The sequence below is a fragment of the Melanostigma gelatinosum genome (genome assembly GCF_949748355.1).
Source record: "Melanostigma gelatinosum genome assembly, chromosome: 4".
Lineage (NCBI taxonomy): Eukaryota > Metazoa > Chordata > Actinopteri > Perciformes > Zoarcidae > Melanostigma > Melanostigma gelatinosum.
The window spans coordinates 11,526,971-11,543,357 of record NC_136637.1 but is presented as its reverse complement, the minus strand read 5'-3'; the positions used below and the strand labels follow the sequence as shown (position 1 = coordinate 11,543,357).

Genomic DNA, 16,387 nt, shown 5'->3' with positions numbered 1-16,387 from the left:
CCCAGCTCTGCTACAAAGGAGAAGGGCATTTGCATGATTGCGTCGCCTCCTGGTTTTATTGACTGCTGTCAGACTGCTGTCAGTGTTTGCATTGCATTGTATATGAGGTGGTGGGAGAAAATTTGATCTTTGAAGGATTTGGAATAGTTTACTCGTGTTTCATTTCAGAAAAGAAGAAATATGTTTTAAAAGGGGAAGGGAAGAGAGGAGCAGAAAGGGAAAAAAGGGCTTTTTAATGTAAAAGCAGAGACAAGACATTTTCAAGTGAAGACACAATGAGGAGAGAATGATTTCAATCAGGATTACATGGAGGAGGAAATTGAAAGGAAGTCATGAAAAAAGAGACGTGGATATTAAAGAAATGAGAATTCAAAGATACAAAATACAAGATTTTTTGAAAAAGAGAAAGGGGAGAGATTGCTTTTGATGGAAAGGAAGTGAAACAGGAGGATTTATAAAGAAACAGGGAGAGGATAATTTCAGCATTTTCAGGGCGAAAGAGAGGAGGATGTTTTTTAAAACTAAAAAACATGACGAGAGCATGTTTCTAAAGGAGAGGAAGGATGAGATGTTTTTTAACAGGAAGGAATAGAGAAGGTGAGTATTTTTCCTTCCCGAAAAGAGAAGGAAGCGCGGCGACAGACAGCATTCCCGGACACATTGTGTGGCGTTGTCGTAGCAACAGGGTGCAATATTATTAGACGGCGTGCTGCATCAATAGGAGGCTCAGTCTTCTGCAGCCCTGCCGACAGGATGGAGGTCCGGCCGAACGAGGATGGAGCTGTCGTTCGGTTGCCGTTTTGACATGAGTGCCTCGGCGTCAAGCCCGACTGCGTTTGGAAATGAACCCCGTGGTTTTGAGTGTGAGGAAGAGGAGACACTGTGAGAGAGGTGAGAGAGGCCAGACAGCGCCTCGTGTGATGCTGCCACTCAGGTCTCTCTGCATCCTTGTGGTGGCGTGTGCTTGTATCTGGGCTCAGATCTGGATATCATTGCTGCCTTGCTAATTTAAAAAAAACGTGGATGTGAAATACTACGGATGATATGTGGACGTGAGGTAAAGCAGGCTGTCTGTGATGTCACAATGGGATCATTTCCTTGGTTTGTACGAATACGGATGAGTCATTTTCAACATTATCGTGTATGCTGGGACAGCACCTTTGTGTCAACTAGTCATACAGAGATTATGTTGATACTGTTGGTGGAAACCTTGCTTTGATCATTTCCACGCTTTTGCTTCAAGGATTACGAGCTCCGCTGTGGGTAAGAAAATAAATCTCCAACCTGTAGACGTGACGAAGCCTTTTCAAACCCACATTTGGAAACGCATGAGAAGCGCTTTGTCATCAAGCTCAAGACAATGCTGAGCTCCTGAGAAGCTGACAGGTTTTACCCATCATCCTTAGCTTTTCTACTGCTGGTGCTCTGTTCAAAATCTATAATTTATTGATTGAGAGAATGAAGTCTCGTCATTCACAAGTTCATTAATACAGATTATGACTTCACCATAGAAGGCACATTGTTGTGACTCATTTATCTACATGTGTATATCCAGGGAAAGATCTGTATGTGACGCCATCTTCACTTTTGAACAGATCGCCTTTAAGTTTGACCGTCTTTCCGCAGCTGAAAGGATGTTCAAATCGACCAGTTTCAGATCAGCTGTGATCAGTTGGTGTCTAATGTTTCTTTGCTTGTGATTTTCTTCATACTGGCCGACTTATTGTGTCAGTGATTTGTAGAAGACATGTTTCATGTCATCACACACTTTGTGTGACACATGTACAGTAAGGCACACATTTTTACAAGCTGTACCACGCTAGTATCGGCTCTCGTGACAGCAGGTGCAGTGTCAGTCGTGATATTTTTAGGGATACTTGCACCAGCAGAAGTAATTGTGCATGATTGATTAGATGCTGACAGTATAATAATAGTAGTCATATCAGCTGTATTGATAAACATATAAGTCGTTGATAGTAGTAGAATTGTAGTAGTGGTATAGCTACAGTAATCGAGGTAGCAGCCATAGTTGGTCGAAGCACTAATTGTACTGGTAATGGAAGGATTAGACACGTTGAACAATAACAATTACTACAGCAGAAGACACCCACTTATGGGTCAACACGGGTCCCCTTCAAAGAGAGTTATAGTCAGAGCTCAGGCAAAGATATGGTCTTCACTGATGAGAACATCTTTGTCCACTGCAGCTGGTTAGGTGAGGCAATCATGTTCAGTCTGAGTATTTGAAATTCCTTGAAGACAGACATATATATTCAACAGTATGCTATGTGTGTTTGTACACGTTGCAGAGAAACAACATGAAGTGGAGATCCTGTCTCCCACTTCTAAGGAGAAGGAGAAGAAGAAGAGGCCAATGTCACAGATCATTGATGTGAAAAAGGTCACGCAGTGTCCCAGCTTAGCACCCGCCTGCATCCCCCGCTTTGGAGTCAGCACTCCACACGAGAGCCTGCTGTCCAAGGTGGGCACTCACTCACACATCACACACACACACACACACACACACACACACACACACACACACACACACACACACACACACACACACGCACACACACACACACACAGAAACACAATGTGTCTTATAGATGTCCTGTCTTCCTTCTCCAGGAGGTCGAGGACATTGATCGTTGGGGTCTGGATATATTCAAGATAGCAGAATTTTCAGGAAACCGCCCTCTGACGGTGGTCATGTACTCCATCTTCCAGGTAGGAGGATCCCTCAGCGCAAAGTCTGCTGAAAAAGTTAAAAAGTTGTAAATTCAGTCTCTTCACATGATATAGGCACATATAGGTATAAATGCAGTGAAGAAGCTACTGCCACTTTAAAGTTTGTCTGCTTCTACAGTGTATTTTACGCTGTGACCCACCAAGCTGGATTAAGAAAGATTTATGCTGGTTGCAGGCAAACTTTAGGCAACGTCCCCGGCCATTTGAATCAACACCGCAGAAGAGAACAACTGATTTGTAGAAGATGTGACTCTGATTCTCTCCTCTCCCTTCCAGGAGCGAGACCTTCTGAAAACCTTTAAGATCCCAAGTGACACCTTTATCACCTTATTGATGACCCTGGAGGACCACTACCATGCAGACGTAGCTTATCACAACAACATGCATGCAGCTGATGTGGTGCAGTCCATCCACGTCCTCCTGTCAACCCCTGCTTTGGAGGTGAGCTCAGGAAGCTGTTCTTACTGTAGTTCATGGCCACAATATAATATCAGTCTATGGTTTTGAATGAATGTGTTTTCTCTTCTTCATCCCAGGCCGTGTTCACAGACCTGGAGGTCATGGCTGTTCTGTTTGCTAGTGCCATCCATGATGTTGACCACCCAGGAGTCACCAACCAGTTCCTGATAAACACCAGTAGGTTTCTCTTTGTCTCTGCACACAACTACCACAAAATGCTTCAGAACAAACACATTTGATACACAGTTTGGTTTGCTGTGTGCCTCAGTAATCAGGTGGTATCTGGACTCTTTTAACTGAACCTGCACCTGAACTGGGTCTGGGTCATATTGCCAGCATGGCACAGGATCCTATTTAGACAGGACTTCCATTAGCACTGATTCAAATGAACTTTTAATTGTGTTCGAGGTGTCCTGTTATACGGATTTAACAATTTAAACCTACATTTCAACCAACCCCAGGTTCAGAGCTGGCGCTGATGTACAACGATGCCTCGGTGCTGGAGAATCACCACCTCGCTGTGGGCTTCAAACTGCTGCAAGAAGAAAACTGTGACATCTTCCAAAACCTCAGCAAGAAACAGAGAGACTCTCTCCGAAAGATGGTGATTGACATGGTGAGACTGCTGCATTCTTCACACCGTTCATTGATATCCTTTTCAGCCGCGCTGTACCTGAACTGCTGCTTTACAGTGTAGGTGTTCATTATGTTTTGTTCATGGTTCAGTAAAGTCTGTGTACGGTAAAATCCTGCCGATACCTCAGCTTTGTTTATTTGGTCACTACTTTGAAAAGGCTGCTGGGCAAAATATAATGTAGTTGATTGTATGAGTAAAGAGACAGTGAGAGTTGATGGACAGTTACAGCTTGCTCTTCTCATCTTCAGCTGTAGGGAACAAACAAATGGGGAAAGACAAAGAGTTTTGAGAAAGAGACAACACACAAAAACTATTTGATCTCCTTTGATAAGTAACCTATTTGTTCATTTTTGCTCTTGTACCTTATGTGTGTTTTAAATTCACAAGTCCTTAATCATTCACCAATAACTGTTAAACGCCTAGAGAACCAGTTGTCTTTAGAAATATAGGACACAAGAAGGCCACATTACACAGACGACAGGAGAGACTGACGATGTGTTGAACCTCTTCATAAGGTGCTTGCCACAGATATGTCCAAACACATGAACTTCTTGGCGGACATGAAGACAATGGTGGAGACCAAGAAAGTCACAAGTCTAGGAGTCCTGCTGCTCGACAACTACTCTGACCGCATCCAGGTGAGGACGATCAGAATATACATACTGAGTAGCATGTGGTACTCATAAGTACATGATACATGCAGACAAAAGATAAATATATAGCTTTCTATAGTGACACAGTAATTACACATTTGTACCACCTGCTAACGAGTATACAATCACAATGTAAGAAACTGATCATCATTATGACATATTTCACATACAATCTTTTACATTTCAGTCTCAATAAAAGACAAATGTTATCAACACCAGGGAATTGAGTCAGGGTTTAGAAATGGATCATTAATCTGTGGCTATAGTCACAAACTTTTTTTTTTTTGCTAAAATACTCAAAACGAGCAGTAAATAATAAGCAGATACATCTCAGACATCAGCAGCAGCACATTTCCACAAAAGCCTTCACACACACAACAAACACACTGATCCGCTGTTTGCACGTTCAACCGGGGAGTTAGTGTGAAAGTGCTGCTGCCTGCTGGACACACAGTAGTCATTGCATCTGTACAGCGCTGAACCAATCGATACTGGGTGTTGTTGAGGTATTGTCAGAATCAGGACAGGGTTAAAATATATATTTATAAAATAAAAGGAATGCTAGTTACATTTCTCAAGTTACCACTGCTGCTTTTTCTGAGTTGGTGAGGTTTTTGAAAACAGGGCACATTACCAACAGAGTCTGAATGAGCGTCTATTCTCCAGGTTCTACAGAACATGGTCCACTGTGCCGACCTCAGCAACCCAACCAAACCGCTGGAGCTTTACCGCCAGTGGACGGACCGCATCATGGAGGAGTTCTTCACCCAGGGAGACCGAGAGCGGGACAACGGCATGGAGATCAGTCCCATGTGTGACAAACACAACGCCTCCGTAGAGAAGAACCAGGTAACGCCCACTGACGCACAGGGATGTCGGATAATAGCGGAAATGTAATAAACTTCAGAAGAGTTTCGATGATTTTACAACCTCCAGGTTAACAACAGAGAACCTGGAGGCAGAAAAGGCATTTTAGTAATCTAAGGATTAAAAGTAAACTGTGTCCATCTTAGTTTTGAATGAATTTAAAGTTATCTTTTGCACTGTCACACTTATTGCAGGTTATCAGTATTGGTTGCTGGTATCAAGCATTCAATTATAGAACACACATAGCTCATATACTGCAGATTGTTATTTTGCAAGAGAAGTTTCATATATTTGAATTCAATTCATTTGAAGTTAAGAAAGCAAACACACATGAATTCTAATTTACAGGGCCTTCAAATCTGATTCCAAACACGTGTGTCTCAAGGAATTCAGCATTGGTTTTAAAACTTTCCTTAGCAGCACATGCTGGGTAATTTCACTCTGTGTATAACCTGCTGCCTGTTGTTTCGGTTTGTTGGTGTTGTACATTTGCATATTAGCACCTCTGAAGATGTTTCAACACACAATCTTTAACCTGCCGCTATAGAGATCGTGGTATAGAGGCCACACAACCATGGCAACTAGATTCAAGTAATAAAGTAATGTGTAGATCTGTATCCCTCTGTCCATTCATATTCATTCAAAATGTCCTCTGGAAGCTCCTAACAGCATCTTAGCAGCCTTCGTCCTCACAAGACAAGCTTCATGCACCAGTTTGTCTTCTTATTTTGTTTGACATATTTTATATCTGTGTGTTTATTGTTGGAACTATTCATATTATTTCTATGACTAGGTGGGCTTCATCGACTACGTTGTCCACCCTCTGTGGGAGACATGGGCAGACTTGGTGCACCCTGACGCCCAGGACATCCTGGACACACTGGAGGACAACAGGGAGTGGTATCAGAGCATGATCCCCCGCAGCCCGTCGCCCACCAGCCCCGAGGAGCAGCATGTGGAGGTGATGCCAGGAGGAGGAGCTGTGGGATCAGGAGGGCCTGTCCCTTCAGGAGGAGGGGACAAGTTCCAGTTTGAACTCACTCTGGAGGAAGAAGAGGAGGATGAAGAGGAAGTGGAGTCTGACCTGGAGAGCCCCTTAGAGGGGGAGTCCCAGTCGGGTGGGGAGCAGCACCGGGACTCCTCCTCTCCGTCTTTGTCCCCAGACCCTCGCAGCAACAGCAGGTACCGCCCCCCTTCGCCTCACCCGTCTCGGACCCTGAATCGGGCTGCCTTATCGGTGCGGAGCCCCCCCAGGACGCTGGCCTCCCCAGGTCAGGATGGCGCTGACAGGGACAGAGAACTGAGCCAGGAGGGCGACGGGGTGGCGTGCCTACGTATGGGGACGTAACAACCAGCACAACCTGCCCCGCCTGACAGACACGAGTGCTGAATATGGACAGACGGAGGCAGGGCAGGCCTTCACTGTAAAATCACTACAGTCCCTTTACACTGGAGACACCCGCTCTGGACAACAGAGGGACGTGTCCCCTCTGTTTTATTTGATATCTTAACGAGAAGAATCCTTTCAGCCTCTCTTTGGGTGCCTGATTGAACTTTGTGTCCCATCCTGCTTTGTTGTAGCTTGAGTTTAGAGTGTCCCTGACAAGGACTGCTGCAATTGAACTGGGAAGAAGAGTGGAGCCAAGGCGAGATAAGAACAAAAGGTAAAGGAAATGTCTTCCTCCAAAATAACTGTTTATGACATTCAGACATGAGAATGAGGATCGCTGTGGTCTGACAGGGTCTTGAAATTATTTTGCACCGTAGTTTTGATTTAGGACACGAAATTACTGAGTCCGGCTGGAATAAGTGAGTATGATTTCTTGATTTGAGAATGATGTGACAGATGAATCATTTTACCAAATACAGGATGTAGTTGAGAGACAATTGATGGACCTAAACCTCAGGGTATGAAGATTACATGAATCTAATGTAGCACGGACATAGTGGGTAACCCTCACCTGACCTTTCACCCCAAACTGTCTTTCCTGTTTGATTTACCTCCAAAGCAGAGACAGCTGAGACTTTGTTAAACCTGCGTGTCTTTTCATTTAATTCAGCCCTTTAATAGAACATTTGGCAACTGAAGCAATTAAATGACGTATTTAAACCAGCTTGTAGCACCACAGTGATTAAACACTCAAGCAGACTGGGCCCTGGTCTCACATGTTGAAAGTACAAAAGACAACACCTGTATAATTAGTTTAGGCTTCTTATTTTCTTTTTTACCTGAGATGATTTCAAATGGTGTCACTGTTGTGGGGTATTGAACAGTTCTATGTTGTACGTTTGCTGGTCTTGTCTGTGTTAATGTGCTTGAAAAGCGTTTTTTTATCAGGGTGCCTCCGGTCCGCAGTAGCACTTTACCGTCTCTGCCCTTCAGCTCTTCTGTTCAGTCAGACAAAGGGCTTCGTCCACTGTAGGCCTACTGATCACACAGAAACCGTACAGGACGTCTGACTCGAGGAACAGAAGGCAGAGCAGGAAAGTCAACGGTGATATCTTACTGCGAAGTTCTCTGAAATGATCCCTGCCAGGATTTAAGCCTTTCTGAATCTCTGAACCTCGACATTAATATGATGTGGGCAAAACATGTGAGAACACTATTCATTTAAGGATATCTCTGGTGGTATTCTATATTTTTGTTGTTAAAAACAAATTCCATGAAAATCTTTTAGTGCATCGCTCAATACTTTCCGACTTTTAAATCTTTTAAAACTTGTCAAATATATTAATCATTATTAGTTTTTATCAAACGTGCCTCTTCACAGGAGTTAGACTACTTCAGCTGTGGATTAATACACATTTGTTAAGTTATGTATTTACAGCAGCAGGAAAGTATAGGCGGGATTGATCTAAATCAAACTACAGTGGACGTATTCATAATGAAAGAATGTCTCTCAGTGCAACATTGTGGCTTTTTAATATTTATTGTATGGAGGTGTATGACACAGAGGCATTGGCTGCTTCACAGAAATACTTTGATCAGTTCACTGTGGGTTTTCATGTCTTTTCATGGGCTTTGTTTAACGGTAAGAAACATATGGAATATCACCAGTTATCCTTTCATTGGGACATGTCGTTATATCCTCATGTTGACGAGAAAAGCTCTTCCTCGCTGAAACCTCAAATGAATCAGAGCCCGATTGTTCCCTTTCTACAACTAATAGAACAGTTTTGATCAACATATTACACAAAAGTTTAACTTCAGCCACAAGTGAAAGACCTGTTTATTTGAAATGATCTTATAATTCCAAGTAAGTCACCGTGGTGTTTCTTTCCTGCCCTGCCGATAGGATCTGTCGTAGAGATCAGAAGTTGCTGAATCAGATCAAACTAACCAGATTGTGTTCCATCAGGTTATCTTATCTGACAGATAGTGCTCGACTGGGATTACTGTGTACCACAAGTGTTGAAAACACACAAACACCTGCCAGCCTACGATGCTGTACATTTTTACACTAGAGATTTTAACCTGATGATTGTATCAAAGTCAATGACTTTATAGCGTTAGTTTTTACAAATGTGTTTCCAGTGTTTAAAGCAGACAGTTTATTAGTTTTTGTGCAGCCCTTTCCTAATCAGACAGCTGATAATTGAGTGTGTGTGTAGCTTCAGGAGTCCATGTTCAGTCTAGAGCAGTGTTTGTCGTCGTCACTGAGGTAGAAAGACCAGGAAGTAAACGAGCACTACACAAAGATATGACGCACTTCCTGGTCAGGCAATTGTAGAAAACACCAGTCTATCAGTATTTCATTAACTCAGCTAGTAAGCTTTACTGATCAGCCTTACATGTGATAGAAGTGGTTGGAGCTTAGTGTAAGAGGACCATTATGCTGTTTTTAACATGCCAAACCTCACGGCGTCGCTCGATCTCAAAAGCAAGAAAACTGCTAATTTCTAGGCTTTAAAAAAAAACATCAATCTCAAAGATTGAGAATATATAAACGTATACATTTGTAATGACGGCAGCAATATTCTGCATCTGTCTATATACACACACATTCTTAGTGTGTTTGCCTTTAAAACAAGCTACATGTAAGAAATAAATGTCAAGTTTCTGTGTTTTCCTGATTACCGGTACTCACTTTATTTAGCGTACAGTGTTAAAATCCCTCAAAACTCCACAATGACAATACCATGTCAACCTCAGCAGAAATGTGTGGATCAAATCTTCTGGTTATTGACGGACTTCGCCTACAGCGCTATCCATAGGCCAAAGTTTATACTTGCACACGAGAAATGTCAAAATCTAGTGGGCAGGTTGCCATGACAACAGGTGACAGTTTTATATTTTCTGACCCTCGGCGGCTTTTTTCTTTAGCATCATCCAGACAGGAAACCTGTGTTTTACATTAAATACATGTTTTGTAATCATGAAGACTGCATCCTAGCTTGGATTTAAACGAGGTATTTTTTTAGTACTCGGGACATTGTAATGTTTCAATACAGGACATGAAACCGATGTGCTGCACAGAGTTTATAGCTATCGAACTCCCTAGTTGGACTTCCACAGAAAGTTGCTCTGTAATCATCCATTAAACTTCCTTTCCAAGCTTTAGCTCTCATTATCAAAGGTCTCTAAATATTTAAGTGTGCAATATAAACTTTGACTGCAAATAGTTACTACTTTGCAATGGATAAAGAAGCTCAGACAGACTTTGGCACTGCATTTAATATTTAAAAAATATGTCAATTATTTCTCTTATACAACTTCTGATTCTAAATATTTATTTTTAAGAAATAAGATCATTTATATTTAAATACCATTTTGTCTGTCTGTTAGCTCTCCTGTACCACAGGAAGTGATGAGATTTGACATGTCGCGTTAGCCCAGCCCATACTTTCATTGTAAAATTCTTCCATTTTGAAGCAAGAATGTAGTTCGGTGATGAAAGGAGTTGCGGCATGTTAAAACGCAGCAGTGTGGTTCTTTACAGGAAGACAGTCGTGCTATACAGTGTTAAATGTATTGACGAGCAAGAGAGTCCCTGCTCTCTGTTGGTGTGTCGCACTGATACTGCCACCATCAATGTTCATGCCATCTGTTTTCTCAGCCTGTGTCGTGCAAACTTCTATAAAGATAAAGTACTGTAACATAGGACATTTGATTTAATGTTCTAGAGCCTAAAAATAAAGTATACTTTAAAAGTATACACATGCCACTCCAATGTTTTTGTCAAAGAAAATAACGGTTTTATTTTCTAATTCTAAGCCAAAAGACTTGAGAGTTCAGGGTGATTTAAGTGGAAAATGCCAATAAATAATATGGAAATTTATTCAGACTGGTTGTTTTTATTCCATTCGAACGACTCTATAGAAACAAAAAAGGTTCTTCAAATTGAAAGAATGTCAGTCAAAAACTACAGTAAGACAAGACTGATTTATTCCACTTTTACATCTGATCCCAAGAGGCACATAAACAAGACATGTGGATTTGATTTTGATTTATTTGGCACATTATGCATGTTAAAGTTTTTGTTGTGTTCAGTCTGACCGGAGCTCCAGAACAGACTGGAGGCTCCACCCCCTGAAGACACAACACACACAACTGACATGAACAGGGTAACAATGACTCACTTATACTGATCAAATCTGACATTTAGTGATGAAGCTTAGGTTGAGCAGTAATGGACACATATGGGCTCAATTTATGATATTATTTTTAATAAATAATTTCCTCTCAGGCTTCATTTTTACCTTGGGAGAAGATTTACCAAAGTTCTTCACATGTATTTTCCAGCACCAATATCACAGAACTCCCAAATTAGAGTGACAGTAGGAAAAACAGTCCTCACCTTGTAGAGTTGGCACACAAAGTGGAAAAGAGACGACATCGCCTTGTCCTCATTCTCCTCTGTGTATTCCTGAAACACAAACTGTTTATGATCCTTCAAGTCCTCATTAATTATGAAGAGTTGTTCAAAGCTTGAGTTCTTCACTACAGCTAGACACAAGCAGTGTACAGTTTAATCCTAAACTACATTTCCATGATGAATATGAGACTTTCACAAGATAATCGTTTTACCGAAATATCATGGACATTTTGACGAGAGTTCCATCTTAGTCAACCTGCACTGTCTGATCTCCAACTCACTGAAATGAGATTTAGAATTGGGTTCAATATTCAGACAACCAAAACTTCCATCTGCGGTTTAGCCCTATGCTAACTTTTTTGGGTCCCATCGCTTTTGCACAATATGTGCTATAAAATGGAACATTACAATTCATTTTAAAATATTGATCTCTACAATGTTTTCTGATTACAATAAAACAGTTCTACTCTGATGAGTCAGTAGAATTTGAATAACCTGTAACCCTACTCAGACTTCATATTCAGGTCGTAACTACAATGTTTTGAACACTGTAAACTAATTCAAACGTGTAATTTAGTCAAGAAGAGGAGAACTTTTAATTACTGTCGGTCTGTGTAAAACTTTGGTATATCGATCAATCGTAGTAAGTCCAGAGTGTTTTACCCCATTGAGGATGACCCAGCGGACGTGCGTGTGTGCCGGGTGCAGCGCTCCGGTCATGACAGCGTTGGCGTGCATCAGCTGGCGTCCCAGACCTCCCTTCAAACAGGAGTCGACACTCGACCAGGAGACTGAGGGAGCATACAGCTGGAGACACTGGGACAGATCATCATCAACAACACGCATCCGTTAGAGTAAAGAAACAGTCTCAGGATTTTACACCTTTTATGTGCACTGTCCCTAACCAAATAAACCAATAAATACAATGTCGGTACTGCCTGAAATCCCTAAACAGTTTTGACTGGAAATCCAGGAGTGAAGCAGATGAGCTAAATGGAAATTTTTTGTTGCAAAAAAAACAAAAAAAGCAAAGTTTGACTTCAAGACAAATTTGTGTTCACAACTTTTCTTTAAAACTAGAATTGTAGATTTATTGCCAATTTAGATTTTGCAGAGCTGATCTCTGATTAAACATCCCATTTTAATAAAATGGCATGTTTTTTAAAACTTGTCTGAACATCTAACTCGAGTGCAAATAAGAGAAAGGCTTCAGTTTATTTTGTAGGTACTCACAGGCTGGGCAGCTGCAGCTGACTCCATGCAGTAGATGATCTGAAATGCTGAGTGTCCCGTTAAATGGATGATACAGGCCTGAGGAACAGATGGATCAATCTAATGTCATCATGTTGTGTTTTATTAATCAAAATGCGACAGAGCTACCGTGTCAGTGAGGAATGATTCAAACCTCAATCATGTTTCCTCTGCATTCAGGCTCTCCGTGCTGGCAGGTGAAGTGAGAATTTGGTGATGGGATTTCCTACAAGAACCGTGTCAACTTTTAGTAGACACGTGATGATATGAATTTATTTATCAACAGAGGACGTGGCTCAGTGTACCTTAGCGTTCCCGTAGGGGACCAAAGTGACGGTCATGATGTCCTGCAGCATCGTCCAGGTGGGGAAGAGCTGCTGGGTGATGACGGCTCTGCAGGCCGGACACAAACTCTCATAGTACAGAATGACAGATACTGGAGGAACAGCCTGGTTTGGTCTGGTAGCATTCACCTCCATACACTGTTTCTGAAACTACATGAGAAAAAAAAAATTAATTGACATTAAATTAAATGTGTTTTACTAAGTTTATAAAAGAGAGACAGGTTGTGGCGAGCTAAGACTTATGAACCCTCAGCATCACACATTTGGTGAAAACATGAAGTGCTCTTTTAGGTTTAGATTCAAGCAAAAAGTAAAGAAAAATAAATCTATTTCTAGGATAGAAATAAGTGAGATGCTGATGCAAGTAATTAAATATACAATTAAAACTATTTTTTAGTATGTCATGAAGAGTGCAAGTAAGATTGGACCAGATGTATCAAAGGGGAAAATGGATTGTTTAGGTTAAAAACAAAGGAGAATACATTACTAAAAAGATTTACTTTAGATTCACTAATGCAGCTACAACTACAGCTTCTGCCTCATTTCATTGTAAATGGAGCTTTGTGGTGACAAGATTTTTAAGACATCACTGCCAACGGGCATTTTATACACACGGTCTGTGTAAATGTTTCACTTCACATTTAAAGTGAAACAAACTGTTCTGTTTTTTGCACTCAACTTTAAACTGATTAAGAGTTTGTGTGACTTGACCCAGAGCTGCTTCCGCCAGTCACATGAGGAACCACTGGTGTTCAATTTCTGAGGCATGACTCATTTAAACATTCAAAGATTGTTTCATGTTTGGAACAACATCATCAATCATATGGTTCCATCTGCGTTAAATAATCAGTTTTCAGAGAATTTACTCTTTCCTCATACATACAGAACTGTATTCAATATTGACATAATAAGCGCATGAGATGACTGCTGTACATTTTCCCTCAAATAAAACTCAAAAGGCCTAGAATTCAACAAAGCGATAAAAAGGAGAGAAAGCAAAACAACAATAGAATACAAAATATTTCAGTATTGGGCCGTTTAAAGAGAATGCCGCTGTATAAAACGCGTCATACTTCTAAACACATTAACAGCGTTTTAAGCAAAAATGAGTAAAGTACATCCCACTGAGAATAAAGTTATATAAAAGCATTTATTTCATTTATTTGCTACCACATTATCAAATCATATTTTCTTTGAGTTTACTATTAATGTGCATACATATATGCATTTTCGGCAGGCTGGTTAGGGTGGGACATCCCGGAGCTTCTCCGGTCAATACAGAGGAGTAACAGCACAGCCAACAGTCTTGACAGCTTCATGTTTGATCTCAGGAGTCCGCACAGTGACTGAAGCTGCTGCTGCTCCTCTCAAGAGCCGTCCAATCAGCCTCATCATCAGCTGATTAACTCCAGGTGAGCTTGACTGCTGCTTCCTTCAGGGATCCTCGGAAAGCTCCAGCTTCTGGCTCCGTGAATAGGTGGAAAACGACAACAACTAATATCTGGCTGTTCAACGTTAGGGTTAGTTAGAGAAGTTTAAATGTGAGAGAATGACGTCTTAGTATTTAGTGATAAATATGCATGATGATACACAACAAAAAACATAATATTATGAGTGTATAACAACTGGCAAAGGCGATGAAGCCTCCACATGAAGCACGCATACTGGTATTATTATGGTGATTAGCCTCCCTCTGGTGGTCACATGTGAGCAGAACAATTAAATAGTAAATAGTGTGGTTTTAAGGAAATAGTCACAAATGTCCAATCCAAATGTCCCTCCGAAAGCCTTCAATTGATGATGTGCTTACATTTTACAAGCTACAATAGAAAATACATTTAGGTTACAATGTGGGGAAACCCCGGGAACATGTTTCAGCTTTAAGGAGAAAATTATGAGCAACCCATCAAGAGGCGAGGAAGAACATGTGTTTTTTTAGCGTCACTGGAGACGTGTTTCAGAGAAGTTTGCTCGCAGATGTTTGCATTTTTTTAAATGAACCAAATAAGTAACTTTCATTCCGTTAATTTAAGTTTGGCTGCTCAAAAAGCCACCAGGATGTGTTAACGCCCCGGCGGGCCAGGACCAGAAGGACCCGGGGAACCAGAACATGGCAGACAGCAGCTCGGTAAGCAGACGATTGACAACGCATCATTTTCGGCTTTCAACAAAGTTATTATTCAGGTATCTCGAATTATGGCGAGCAGCTGTGTGTCTGGGAAGTCAGGGACGTTTCCTCGCATCCATGAAAATGTTCTTTTGACGACCAGTTTCACTGCCTCTTGCCCAACAAAGCGCATGATAATAATGGAGTATTTACTCACCATGCAGGTGGAATACGCTGCTGTACATAGTCTACATCGATGGCATCTTATCTAATATATATTGGTTTCTCACCAACGGATTTTTACTGCATTCTGTGACAGGGGGACATCAAGATGTTGGTCTGAACTGGCTGGCTGGCTTCCACTTTTTTAGCACATGCTGCATTGAAAAGGTCTGAAGGTAAGACTTTTTACTACTTAATTTAACCGACTTTAGTACTAGTTACTTTGCCAATTTGAAGTTTGCAATGCAAAATGTATTGAACAAAATAAAATATATATTTATTATTCTTGGTTAGGACAAGCTACCACCAGTGTAGATGACCTCATTAAACCTTTACCTGGTGAAAACACAAGTGGTGCTTACACATAAAGGCATCAATAATAATCCAATAATATCAAATGTATTATCCTGAATATATGTGTACTTTTGCTAAAGTAAATCTGAATGCAGGACGTGTAGGGCATTTCTTCACTGTATTATTGCTACTTTTAATTCAGTAAAAAATACTACCTCTACCACTGCAGGTTGCACATCCTCCTTAAGAATACAATTTCTCTGACACGTCATCTCTCTGACACTATTCAGACACTGCAGTTTACACATTGTAGCCCATATTGCTCTTTGTTAGTGGGAAAGGTTTTTAAGATGCTGTGTGTGGCGCTGCAGCTCTTCAAGTTGCTTAAGTCGATATTCTAAACAATTATTTGGGCTATGCGCAGTAAATGCTAAAATCTAGGTGATACGATGTTTAATAGAATACACAGTAAATCAATGGCGAAAACCATCGTGTTGTATTGGATTATTTTGATTTAATTCTACCAGCTAAGTCCCATTGAGTTTGAAATCTGTTTTGCAACCGAGACCTGGAGTATTATTACAACAGAGTACAGTAAATCAATGTGCAGTAAATCCACCGTATGTGGTACTGTGGTGCAGCACATGATGTCTTAAGTATTTGTAGTGTTTTGCTTTATATGTTGTAAATGTAAATGGTATTTCTCATGTGTACTTTTTACTTTGTTTATCTTGCTTGCAGTTTTGATCCAACACCACCTCTAACATGTTAAGTCTTAGAATAACACTTGCACAATTCATCAAACCGTCATCATCTCAAATTTATTTGGGATCTGAAAGTGCATACATGAACAATGATATGCTGAAGTGGGTAAAGTCAGGTTTTACACCAACAAAAAATGTTTGAAACTATCTCTTTTTTTCAGATATGACTCCTGAATGAAACACAAGCTAATTCAAAAAAGCTGAATGTAATTTCATAATCAA

The 16,387-nt window shown here is 40.8% G+C and overlaps 2 protein-coding genes across 4 annotated transcripts in view; one reads left to right on the top strand and one right to left on the bottom strand.

Moving 5' to 3' along the window:
• The window catches only part of LOC306776782 (3',5'-cyclic-AMP phosphodiesterase 4C-like), a 42,332-nt gene extending 34,674 nt beyond the window's left edge, over window positions 1-7,658 (top strand). For all 3 annotated transcript variants that reach the window (XM_079267602.1, XM_079267604.1, XM_079267603.1), the window contains 8 exons: window positions 2,310-2,482; window positions 2,632-2,730; window positions 3,028-3,192; window positions 3,288-3,387; window positions 3,672-3,826; window positions 4,363-4,485; window positions 5,167-5,349; window positions 6,161-7,658. In XM_079267602.1, coding sequence (XP_079123728.1) covers window positions 2,310-2,482; window positions 2,632-2,730; window positions 3,028-3,192; window positions 3,288-3,387; window positions 3,672-3,826; window positions 4,363-4,485; window positions 5,167-5,349; window positions 6,161-6,715 — 1,553 coding nt within the window. In that variant the 3' untranslated portion in view covers window positions 6,716-7,658. The remainder of the gene's footprint in view (window positions 1-2,309; window positions 2,483-2,631; window positions 2,731-3,027; window positions 3,193-3,287; window positions 3,388-3,671; window positions 3,827-4,362; window positions 4,486-5,166; window positions 5,350-6,160) is intronic.
• Window positions 7,659-8,981: 1,323 nt separating this feature from the next.
• On the bottom strand, window positions 8,982-14,170 carry LOC306776042 (gamma-interferon-inducible lysosomal thiol reductase-like; the record flags this gene model as incomplete). Its single annotated transcript, XM_079266627.1, has 8 exons — window positions 8,982-9,024; window positions 10,827-10,897; window positions 11,166-11,234; window positions 11,847-11,999; window positions 12,417-12,494; window positions 12,589-12,660; window positions 12,740-12,928; window positions 14,081-14,170. 8 exons carry the CDS (start codon window positions 14,168-14,170, stop codon window positions 8,982-8,984), a joined length of 765 nt encoding a protein of 254 aa, XP_079122753.1.
• Window positions 14,171-16,387: the final 2,217 nt, after the last annotated feature.